The 13252-nt window shown below is 40.1% G+C and overlaps 1 protein-coding gene across 1 annotated transcript in view; it reads left to right on the top strand.

Annotated features, from left to right (window-relative positions):
- The window catches only part of LOC123630660 (amyloid beta precursor protein), a 245622-nt gene that overhangs the window by 66444 nt on the left and 165926 nt on the right, over positions 1–13252 (top strand). Inside the window, 2 exon segments of the mRNA XM_045540498.1 lie at positions 7154–7228; positions 7230–7284. Coding sequence (XP_045396454.1) covers positions 7154–7228; positions 7230–7284 — 130 coding nt within the window.

The raw sequence follows: 13252 nt of genomic DNA, 5'->3' as shown, positions 1-13252 counted from the left end.
TTAGAGATAAAACATGGTTCTTTGGCCAGATAGGTAGGCTGCTGTCCAAGTCTGTGGACCAGCTCAATGGCCCTTTAAGCCTAAGTGAGAGCCTGGCTTTTAATTTCTTCCTGAGCGTTTTTCTCGGCTGTGTGTTTATTCATATTAATCTACTTGCTTCTTATAAAAGATGCTGTATTATTTGTATGAGTTGCCACGTATACTTGGAAGAACAATATTGAAAGTCACTGAGATGCTCATTTTCCTCAAACACTCATAATCTGATAACTACTTGGACTATCTTATTTAAAAGATACACTTAAAATATCCAATGGAAGCTTAATCTATACTGAATTTCCCTAAATGAGTGGATTCTGACCTTAGCCAGAAATACTCGTTAACTATTAATCAGACACTTACTGTGCAATCACAGGGTTGGTGACTGTAATAATTATATAATTCAATATAAAATGAATTATATTGCCCTTGCCTTCAGGGAGTGTGAACTCTCATAGGGCAAGATGGCTCATGGATGGAATGGCAGTAGGAAGTGCTCAGCCATCAGATAAAGTGATGAGAGGAAGTGGAAGAGGAACTGGAAGGGCGTTGTCTGGGCTCCGACAGAGATCGAAGGGCTCATGCAGGGGGTGTCAGTGAACCAGCATTTGAGCCCGGCCTTTTACTTGGGTGTTGTTCAGTTGGAAGGAACATAACGCCACTGAAGTAGCTTGTGTTTAGAAATGGGGCTTCCTGAAGGGGACAGAATCCAAATGCACAAGCCGTGACTCACAGGAGCTAAAGGTCACCAGGCAGCCCCTGTTGGATCCTACCTCGTTGGTCTGTCTCTCATCTTTGCTTCTCTCTCTGCACGTTTCTCTACTTTCCTCCCCAGACCGGATGCTTCTTCGGGCGCCTAGTTCACGTTGGCCAGTAGGTTCTGTCGTGCTCCACCTCTGGCTCTGACTTATCCTCACTTCCAGTCAAGCACCCTCACCTAGCAGGAGCCTGTGTGTGTTCTCTTGAGGGAGAGAGTGCGATTGACAGTCTGCTTTCCACTGGCTGGCTGTCATCAGCTATAGGGATGGAGCTGCGGGGTTGAAATACGGTCACTAAAGAGTCCTCCTTCAGAGGGCTGAGGCTTGGAAAGCCCCACAAAGACGGGTGGGGGGCTGGCAGCCTCCTGATAGCCTTAAAACCAAAGATGATGCATGTGGGGCACCATAGGGAGGCTACCGAGAGCCAAATTGCGTTTCCTGCCCTTCAGGAAAGGGCCTTTTCACTGGGCAGGCAGTGCAGATATGTACTTAATGCAAATGTGAGGCACACTGTGATAAATACCATAAAGCCTCCCTAAGAAGGCTTGGCATTATATTACACTGTGAGCGGGGGAGGTTTGTCCATGCGGGGGACCCTAATGGGCTTGGGCATTTGAAGTATGGTCTAAGGGATCTTAGGCAGAGTGTGTTTGGAACACAGAATGCAGTTATACAGCAAGTGCTCTTCGTAGCTGTAATTTAGGAAGATATGTAGGAATTGAGGATACATTATTTTTCTAGTAGTTGACACAGGCTGGTAATTGCTTCTGCTTTATTTTAAGCATATATTAATATAGCTGTAGTTATCTCAAGTCCTTTTTTTTAATAATCAAGAAAATACTCATAATTGAGTTTCACATAAGAATTATTTTAGAAAAGAAGAGGGGCATGAGAGTTGGGATTTGCTAACGTTTGTTGTGTTAGCAAATTATTAGCACTGCTTGTTGTGTTAGCAATACATGTATGTGTTAGAAAACGCATGCAAATTAAATAGCTTAAGGAACTCACGTCTTTATATTGTATATTAAGATTTGAGATGCTGCAAAGAAAATGTTAAACATTGAGCTGATGCTTGTAATTGCAGTAATAGAGTGTAGCTGTCCCCAACCTTTTTGGCACCAGGGACTGGTTTCATGGAAGACAGTTTTTCCATGGCGGGGGGGGGGGGGGGGGGGGGGGGGGGGGGGAGGGGAGGATGGTTTCGGGATGATTCAAGCCTATTTATTGTGCAGTCAGACCTCTCTGCTAATGATAATCTGTATTTGCAGCTGCTCCCCAGTACTAGCACTACTGCCTCAGCTCCACTTCAGATCATCAGGCATTAGATTCTAATAAGGAGCATCTAGATCCTTTGCATGCACACTTCACAGTAGGATTTGCACTCCTATGAGGATCTAATGCTGCAACTGATCTGACAGGAGGCAGAGCTTATGCGGTGATGTGAGGAGTGGCTGTAAATACAGATGAAGTTTAGCTGGCTCCCCCACCTCCTGCTGTGCAGCCTGATTCCTAACAGGCCACGTTACCTGCCACTGGCCAGGGGGTTGGGGACTGCAGCCCTAGTGGATGCCTGAAACCATGGATAGTATCAAGCCCTATATATACTATGTTTTCTCCTATACATCCATACCTATGATAAATTTATAAATTAGGCACAGCAAAGGATTAACAACAACTATTAATAAGATAGAGCAATTGTAACAATATGTCATCATCACTATTATTGTGCCTTGGAGCCCTTATTAAGTAAAATAAAGGTGACTTGAACATAAACACTGTGATACAAGTCTACCTGATAACTGAGACTAAGTAACTAACAGTACTCCACACTATACAGTGTGGATAAAAGGATAATTCGTGTCCTGGGTGGGATGGTGCCAGTATGGCAGGAGATTTTATCACGCTACGCAGAGTGGCACATGATTTAAAACTTATGAATTGTTTACTTCTGGAGCTTTCCATATAATATTTTTAGGCCACAGTTGACTGCAGGTAACTGAAACTGTGGAAAGCAAAACTGTGGATAAGAGGGTAACTACTGTAATTATGGTGAAAAGTCAGGAACTTATCTAGCCGCCATGACACTTGTGTGTCTATTTTAATTTTTATTCTTAACTAAAGTGATGAACTAAACTCTTTTTTCAACCTAAAAATGCCAATGTGGATATATACTGGAGTTATTTAATAAAAATCTAGGCATAACATTGGGAATTGTCAGAATTTTAATGTTTGTTTCATTTTGCTTTGCTGTTTGCTTTCCGAGTTGGGAGTGAGTTGTGTGTGTGGCTAAAGGGCCTTGCAGTGCTTCAGAAGAAATTGTGTCACCTTGATTGTTGCTATTCCTTTCCCTTTAAATACACCTCCTGATTTTAGAACAGCAAGATTATATTATCTTGGGTAAATCCAAATGTATAACTCCTTATCTCTGAGTAAAAGTAACTGAGTCAGGTTGAAGTGACTGCTTCCATTTTAAGGGGGCAGTAGGCAAAATATGCATGGGCTCTATGTGGTTCAGATTTTATAATCTCCACATCCATCTGCATATTAACACCTGTCATTATCGGTGTTATTGAGGGTGAAAATGAAGCATAGGAAATAACATGTAAAGTATGCCCTAGATTTCATGGTGGGAACTGGAAGTAAATTCTGTGTTTGACTGATCACTGTATGAAGCTCTAGTAACTGTTAGAGAGAAGCCCTATCTTCACGGATTTTAATATGTCAATTTGCAATTCTACCTGCTTGAAAATTGTCAAGCTAATAAGTTACTGCTCTGTTGTGCCAGGTATTACCATAGGAATCTGAAGAAGGTGTGCAACCAACATGTAAGAGTTCCTTTTCTCCTACTAATCAGTTTGTATCCTGCAAACAATGTGTTGGTTTCAAATTGAAAAGAAGGAACCGTGATGTGAATGTGTCTCCTCACACGGTTTATAGAAAACTGACAACTCCTGAGGACATTCTCAGCAGGGTAATATTTCTGAGAAGTGGCAGCTAGAACCCGTTTACAAAAATGCAGTAACTCACACTTTACTGCACATAAAGTCATGTCCCTTGGAGCAAACTCTCTAGTGTCATGGAGTTTATGATTCATGAGTGCTGTACTTTTGTGATATAAAAAACAAGTAACGGTGGCGAGAAAATTATATTCCAGTACAAAAAGCCACTTCACTTTTCATTATATAGAAAAAAAGCTGTGGGAATAATAAATTTTTAGTGGCATTTTTAGGTAGAGCATTTTCTGTGACCTGAAATGCATGTGTTGAGGTGTTAAGCTACTGTTAAAAACAAAATGAAATAAAGGCAAAGTAGCTATCTCCCTTTGGTTGGAGCTAGGTTACTGGTAGTGTTTTCAAGGATAACTTTCTCCACGCTCACCCGAGGATTCTGATTTAGAGACCGTTTTTTATGTGTGTTCTCCTAGCATATACCTCCACCATCAAATTTATCCCACACTGCTATACTGATTGATGTTTTACTTTTTAATTTTTATTTGTAAATAGACTTCATGCTTTAGAGTAGTTTTAGGTACACGGCAAAAGTGAGAGGAAGGGTACAGAGATTTCCCATATACTCCTCCCCCACCCCATTGTCAACATCCTCCACCAGAGTGGAACATTTATTACAATTGATGAACCTACATCGACACATCATAATCACCCAAAGTCCACATGTTGGGTTCGCTCTTGGTGTTACACATTCTTTGGGTTTGGACAAATGTATGACATGTATCTACCACTATAGTTATCATGCAGAATAGTTACGCTGCCCCCCAAATCCGCTGTGCTCAGCCCATTCATCACTACCCCCCACCCCCCGAACCCCTGGCACCTACTGATCTTTGTACTGGCTCTATAGATTTGCCTTTTCCAGAATGCCCTATGGTGGGAATCATACAGTATGGAGCCTTTTCAGATTGGCTTCTTTTACTTACCAATGTACATTTAAGTGCCTCTATGTCTTTTCATGGCTTAATAATAGCCCGTATCTTTTTAGCATTGAATCCATTCTCTGGATGTACCCCATATTTATCTCTTCTCGGTGCCTTACTTTTTAACTGATTTTTCTTGGGGCCATGACTGAGGTGAGGTGAGTGAGGCACTCAGGCATTGAGATAAAAAGTACTTTAATGCAATATTTTAGAAAATCAAAATAAATGTAAAAAAATCTGTGATAAAAATATCAACATTTTAAGTAAAGACAGGATCACACGGAGCCTTCTCAATGCCACTGACAATCATAATCAAAATTCCCTATATCCTGTAATACTGTGCATACTTTCTTCTTGCTCAGAAACCTGATTCTCCCCCAAAGGAAGGCACTGTGTCCCCTGTAGCCTTCTCAGGTGGAAGTGCTTTTCTCTCAGTCCTCATAGTGTTGTGCCTCGAGGTGGGGATGTCCTCCTTCCTCCTCATTTTCACTTCCAAAACCCTCTTCCCCTCTCCTCCCTAAAATACCCCCTCCCAGCGCCAGCCGTGAAGTTCCTGCTCTCAAACTGGATCACCACCCTCCTCTGCCCATTGGTGTCGTCTCTAGACCTCTTTCCCCCGCAGTGACAGTCACCCCCAAGCTTTGAAGATTTCAGCTCCTGACTTCCTGTCGTCCAATACAACTGCTCCCTTCCTGATTCTTCAGTGATTTTACTGTCTACCTCAGTGATCTTCCCGGTATTACAGTTTCTCAGTTCCCAGATTCTCCTCCCTCCAGTGACCGTGCCTTCCTCATTCTGTGTCACCTGTTCCCTCCAGTGGTCGTGTGACACTCCTAGCAATGACCAATAACCACAGCTCCTCCAAAATCTTAATTTTAATTCTCTGACTATCCATGTGCTACTTCTTACCACCTCGCTTTCTCTGGGGGCCTCTATGCCAAAAACACTCTAGCCCACACCGGGATTCACACTCCATTGATCCACCCCCTTTAACTGTGTGCAGCTCCCTCATGTACTCACTTTAGATTTTATGGCCCGTTATAACCATTCCCTTGCTTGTGCCCCCAGTTCGTTCTTTCCATTGTTATTTTTCTGATAAAACAGCAACTCTATTAATAAAATGCAAGATTTATGCAAGGGAAAGCCCATTTTAGAAATAGATTTCTGTGTTTCTAGTTTTCTTTTAAATCTCTACTCATTAATAAATAGAAGTGGGCTGGGCACGGTGGCTCACGCCTGTAATCCTAGCACTCTGGGAGGCTGAGGCAGGAGGATCGCTTGAGGTCAGGAGTTCAGACCAGCCTGAGCAAGAGCGAGACCCCATTTCTACGAAAAATAGAAAGAAATGATTTGGACAGCTAAAAATATAGAACAAAATTAGCCGGGCATGGTGGAGCACGCCTGTAGTCTCAGCTACTCTGGAGGCTGAGGCAGAAGGATTGCTTAAGCCCAGGAGTCTGAGGTTGCTGTGAGCTAGGCTGACACCACGGCAAATCTAGCCTGGGCAATAGAGTGAGACTCTGTCTCTAAATAAATAAATAAATAGATAGATAGAAGTGGTGTGATATTTCACAAATATATTTTAATTGATCAAGTTTCACATTTCAAGTGCTCAGTAAACACCATGATTTACTCAGAACAGTAATAAAAGCAAAGGGCTGTAGTTAGTTATCGAGGGAAGAGAATTCATGAATGCAGTTCTTTATGTAAATGACATCCTCAAGCCAGCTGTAGTGGTGTGACCTGTAGCCCCAGCTACTAGGGAGACTAAGGCAGGAGGACTGCTTGAGTCCAGGAGTTTGAGGTTATAGAGCGTTATGATCATGCCCATGAATAGCCACTACACTCCAGCCTGGGCAATGTGGTGAGACCCCATATCTAAAAAAACAAAAAATAAAATATAAATAAAAAATGAAAGAAATTAGTAAATGACACCCTTGAAATTTTTTGATAAATTATTCTCATATAAATTATTTGGAATAAAGAGAAGGATTTTTATATAGAAAGCTTGCTGTGTTTCATATCCTGGATGTAAAATGTTTGTCTAATCAGCGAGACGTAGGGGGGAGGTTGAATTTAAGTAAAGATAATATTCCGAGGCATATCTACTATAACATTTATTTAGGACATCACCATCCCCACACTGGTTTATTTTGCATTGAAAACAACCCCATGCTTATTAGACTTCCCTTTTCCCTTCTTGTTTTCATTTTGTCTCCCCTTGAAAAGTGGTATTTTAAGTATGAATGCATGCAATAAAATACATGTCACAATGCTTGATGTTTTCAATGGAATGACTAGATGCTTGTCACTTTTATCTTTTTAGGGAATAGTAATACCTTGTAATAATGGCGGAGGTTCATCAGGTGCTTGTGCATTCCCACCTCTGCCTCAAGTAACAATTTACCTCTTTTGTGTGCTCTCCCAGGTCTACCCTGAACTGCAGATCACCAATGTGGTGGAAGCCAACCAACCAGTGACTATCCAGAACTGGTGCAAGCGGGGGCCGCAAGCAGTGCAAGACCCACGCCCACATTGTCATTCCCTACCGCTGCTTAGGTGAGCCAGCAGCTGGGGAGCCAGCGTTGATCGGTGGCCTAGTCTTTGGGGATGAAAAGGTGGATGCTCTTACTAGGTCCCAGGCACAGACTTGCCCTGCAGCATGTCGCCACTCCGTGTTGTACTATGTGTTTTGGACTCCTACAGTAGCATTCTGTGCTCTGACAGTGCAGGAGCAGTATTTTTAAGTTCCTTGCTTCAGATTGAATTTACCCAGGTTGTTTATTGAAAGTACAAATTCCTGGGTCAGTCCCAGGACTGCTGAATGAAACATGCCTGGTGGGGGAGCCCAGGAATCCTTATTTTCCCACATTCCATACATGATTCTCATGTACACTAATTGTCTAGACTTGTAGAATCAGAGCCTGTGTGTTTCTTCACGTAGACTTCATAGGAGAAAGAATCTGTATGAGACTTCAGCATTTTGCTGATTTCTTACAAAACTCTCTTATAGCAACGAACAAACTACTCTTCCTGTTTGGTGGTAGTTGGTGAAGGGGAGTTGAGAATTTTTTTTTTTTTTTCCTGTTTACATCAAACTAGAGGAAACAGTTTGATCCCTAAGGTTTAATGTGTGTGTCTCTCTCCAACCTCAAATTTACTTTAACTTTTTGTCTTTAAAATTGAGTAGATTTGTGTGGTATCATAATTTTTCCCTCTGGAAGCACTGTCATACTTTGTCTTTCATCTGACTTGGTTGTTAGCCTGTTGCTAGTTGATATTTTTATGTGACCAGGCATTGCGGAAATCAACAGTTTTTGGACTGATAGCTTGCATCTCGATGTTTTTCTCAAGTTTATTCATCAGTAAGAAGATGGTAAATAAGGACACAGAGATCTGTAGATGGAAACAGTGGGCACATACTGATACACATTCCAGTGACTTCTTGTAAAGGTTAAAGGGACTTTTTAAAAGAAAGTCCCAAGAGCAAACTTAGAAAATAAGGATAATTACTGAAGATTTTGGAGATCTGTATAATATTTGTTAAAAAACGAATGTCATAAGAGCATACTGATTACTGTTCATTCATGTGCATAATTTGAGATATAAATAGAAAACGCTGGACATTAGAATGGAGATTTCATCTGGTGGATTTACTACTCGCAATGTAATTGATGAAGAAGGTGTGGAAAACCAGATTCTTAAACATTTGATAATTCAGGAGTTTCCTCATTCCTCTTTATTCCTTGTTCCTAGTGCTTTACCAAGGCCTCTAGCCCCTTTCTGTCTGACTGGTCAAGAAGTGAAGCTTTAATAAGATGAAAATAAGTATTAATAGCACTGAAATACTAGATACAGAACTCCTACTTCAAGAAAATGTATAGAGGTCATTTGTCTCTAGGAACTGTCTATTTCAAATTAACTTAGTACCCCAAGAAACAAGCACAGAGACCATGCAGTTTAGTATAAGTTAGGAAGTAGATCATGAATCAGTTAATTAGGTGGGCCAGACCTTGTTAGTGACTTCTTTCTTTTGGTTCTCAGGTGCCTGTTCTATGAAATACATTTTCATTAGAATGTAAGCTCACTGAGAACAGGTGGTAGGTGTTTGCACGGCATTATTGCGTATCATGCCTGATACAACACTCAAAACTGTGTCATCTTTAAGGAAGAAACTTATGTTTGAATTATCATTTTACGTAGATCTTTCTGCTTCGTAATTCTATTTAGAATTGTTTGTATTAGAATGGAATAAAAGATAAAATCCACATTAAGACTGTAATTTACTACCTACTGCCAGTAGTTGTGGTGGATATCCTTTGACCCAAAATTGATTGTGTCTTCTGCCAACCACTTCCTCTGCCCCTGTTCCCTGAACCTACCCATCTCTGAAAAGCTCTTCTCTTGCGGCAAAAATGAATTGAAACTCCAAGTGAACAAACACTGCAGCAAGGCATAAAAAGATATAAAAAAGGTCCTTAGATCTTAAGACAAATCCAAAGGTTTCGTGATAATATGATTACACAGAGACTGTTAATAATTGTTTTATTGTGATCCAACTGCATTATGCCCCGTTTAGGGAACTACAGCCTAAGTAATGTGATTTTAAATAATTAATCTCATCTAGCAAATACTTGTTTGATAGTAAAGTTAAAAATGTATCCTCACCTTGTATTTTTAACCACTAAGGAAAGAGAACCACTTCAAAATGTATCATTCCACTGACAAATACTTACAGAGCCCTGAGGCACAGGGTGGGGGGGGAGTTTCAAAAGGAGAAATGGAGAGAAGCCCATAAAGTAATTCTTTCTCTGGGAAGCAGTTGATTCCTGCCAGGGCTCTGCCATCACCAATCCCCAGGTTTCTCTTTCATCTTGGCAACAGATTCTGGGCTCCTTTGATGTGAACGTATATAAATCAAGAAGACAGGGAGTTTGTGACATGTTAAGCAAATTTCCTAGTTCTGGTTTAGTATCTGATGTGAAATGAGCATGTTGACACGAACTCTTCTTGACTACTAATGGGACTAGATAATCATTAGATATTTCCAATAGGTATTGGCCTGTTTGAATCATTTATCATGCTTTCTCATTTTATGAATCTCTGCTCTTTGTCCAATGGTCTTGAAATTAGACCATAATATGACAAGTGGAGCATACATTGTCTCCTACTTTGCTATTGAGCTTAGATTAGAATTAAAGTAATATGGATACTGCTTGATTCTTAGGTAGCGGTAAATTTTCTGAAAGTCTCAAACCAGAAGCATTATACAAAGTGTATAAAATAGCCTCAGTGAATATGCACGGTGTGTCTTGTATTTCAGGAAATGGAATTGAAAAACATGGATGTATTAAATATAACTGAGGCACATGTTATTTGCACTAATACAGCCTGGTCCCAATAATTTTAAACATTGATTGTCCTACTTTCTGACTTTCCTTTTCCCTTCTCTTTTTGTTTCTTCCTTCTTTCCTCCATTCCTTGTCTTCCTTTTCTCCTTGATTTCTTAATCTCTTACCAGAGTGATATTAAGCCCTTAGTAATTGCATAGGGCATGCATTGAAATACTTCCTCTGTGAGGGGGACAGTGTTGGTTCTATTAGTCTCACTTCACAGGCTCTCTCTCTCTCTATAATATATATACATATATATATATATATATAAACATATTATGTATATATCATAGAGAGAGAGAGAGAGAGAGAGAATCAGAGAGGTTGGATCTCTTGTAGTAACTCACCCAGCTAGTGAGTGGTACAGTAAGCACCAGAGCTTAAGATCTTTTGATTCTTTTTGAGACTGAATGTTTCTCTGTCACCTGGGCTAGAGTACAGCGGCGTCATCATAGATTATTGCAGCCTCAACCTCCTGGGCTTAAGCAATCCTCCTGTCCCAGCCCTCCAAGAAGCTGAGACTATAGGCACGTACTGCCAACCCAGTTAATTTTTCTATTTTTTTGTAGAGACAGGGTCTCACTCTTGCTCAAGCTGGTCTCAAACTCCTGGACTCAAGTGATCCTCCCACCTAAGCCTCCCAGAGTGCTAGGATTACAGGTGTGAGCCACTGTGCCTGGCAACAGTACATTTCTAATGACATCAATGAAATGAAACCTAACTTTCTCATACATAGCACTGTATGAGACTTCACTCCAGGTCTTTTGATTCTTAGTCCAGTGTTCCTTAGAGTATATTAAAAAATTTGTATTAGAGCAAATACTCACCTGATTTCAAAATTGAACCATAGAGGAAAGGCTGTGAATTAGAGGCAATAAATAACACTTTTTAAAATAATCGCAGCATATGTTGTGTTGATAAAGGAGACCACCATGACCCCTGGCACAGGATAAATCTTGACATGATAATATTTTCTACCTTATAGAGGTAAAAGGTTACATTCTTTCATATTACTTACTGCTTGAACAAAGGATTACCGTTCAGTATTAACATAAGTACTCTCTGAAATCTCTGAACTGCATCCAAATATATCTTTTAGACAAAAGAGATTATTTTTACTGACCTAGAAAACAAAATAAGGTTGTCCTAAACATTAAGCATATTAAAATTCAAAGCAAAATTTGAAGAGAGAAAAATGTCCATTATGTCTGGCATGCAACCTTCCTAACCTCTCTATCAGATGAAGGATCCAGCATTACACTGGGTTATTTTCTCTAAATGGTATGTTTGCCTTGGACATAGTTGCTCTAGAGTATCTTGCATTTCTTGTCTGGATGGGGAATGTGTATCAGGTTCTTTTGCCACTTTCTTCCCATGGAGTGGAAGATTTCCCTTGAGAGAGAGTTGGCTTTCTCATTTCACCCTTTGCTTTTGTTAGTACCTGTGGGGCCAGAGTACAAGATCTATCTTAATCATATGAACATTTTATTAATTATCTCATGTAGGATTCAAGCACATCATCATTATTACTTAAGGAGAATATTTTCTTTGTAAAGCTTTCAACTCCTTTCCGTTTGAATGACTACTCTTCATGTTGTAATAGGGCCACTGTGGACATTGCAGTTTTTTGCTCACCTCTGGCCGGCAAAGGCAAGATAAATTACTGTCGAATTATGAGGGCAAAGTCAGGTGAATAGCTTAATCCAAAAGAAGAATGAGAAGTTAGAGAAGTCCTTCCTTAAATGCTGTTCTATTTCATTTTGTAATCAAGACTTTCCAAACAGGTAAGTAGTAACTTAGGAACCTATTCCTAGATTCCTATAGACCGGGAATCTATTCAGGTATGGTCAGATGAGAAATTAAAGATATTAAGTTCCTGTTAATTTTGTTTTAATGTTTTAATAAGAACAAGTATGCCTTGTTTTCTAGGTTTCTTGGCTGCCTTTGTGTGAATCATCTACGCCTATCTTAATCTTCTTTTGTGTGAAAAGGATGTGTTTGGGTACTCTGACAGTATACAAGGGTAGTTCTTTGGATCTGTGATAAACAGCAATTCTCTTGAGACACATCACACAACACAATATTCAAGAATGTTACATGAGACTTTGCCAAACTTTAAGAATGGGGATGGGGATAGAAGAACGTTTTTATTGTAGACTCTCAGCATCTTGTAAACACCCAGACGTCCCAGCATAGTAATGTGGTGTAATAGGGAGTTGGTGCCCGTGGCTCCTCCAGGCCTTACTGGGCTGCACTGTGTAGATCCTTCCAGTTACGGCATCCTGCAAGGTGCATGCGCTGAGGCTGTACATACGGTACGATGAGAATGATACTTAATGAGCCTTAACGGGCATTTCCTCATCAGGAGAGGCTAATCAGCCATCCTTGGAGAGACATCAGACTCCTTTTTATGTGGTCTTCACATAAAAAGAAGACCTTTGCATGCTCCAGGTTTATCATGCTTCAGAACCGGTATATAAAGTCTGATTCTCAACTAAGTAAGAGAAAACATACACGGAAAAGAAATCTTAAGTGTTTATCGCCCAACAGGAGGATTACAGGTGATTTTTTATTTTAGTGAAGCCCTTTTCTATTAATTTCTGTAATAAATGAATAGCTTTTATTATCAGCAAAAGATTAATGAAATCAGTACATAAAATTGTGTATCTACCACCAAAGGTAATGGTGGGAAAAACGTCAAAGGACTTGAAAGAACACGCAGAATGGTCATTAATTTGTTTTACCTATTGGTAGTTGATCTTTACACAGTATTAGCGTCTTATGGGAAAATATACTGTATTTTTAAAAATACTGTGCTGCCAAAGTAAAAGAAAATGCTTCCATTCTTATTATCTTCAACCAAATTTAAGCAGCATTAATCATCACTAATTCCTTGGGCAGATCCTTGATCTTGTTTAATTTTTTCTTCCCAATAATTGCATGTGGAAGCTACATTTGTTTCAGACTGGACTGATCAACGGGAAGAACTTACATTATCCGGTAAATTCAACTGGGTCAGGAAGGACTTGAGGCCCCTCCCGTTTGATTAAGCAGAAAAACCTATAAAAATAGTTTTCTTCTAGTTACGTCATCCACCAAGGCTGGTTTTTATACTTCCTTTCTCCTGTCTCAGC

Source organism: Lemur catta, chromosome 1 (assembly GCF_020740605.2).
Source record: "Lemur catta isolate mLemCat1 chromosome 1, mLemCat1.pri, whole genome shotgun sequence".
NCBI classification, from domain to species: domain Eukaryota; kingdom Metazoa; phylum Chordata; class Mammalia; order Primates; family Lemuridae; genus Lemur; species Lemur catta.
Note: the sequence above shows the minus strand (reverse complement) of the source record. Positions and strands in the feature narration are given on the sequence as shown.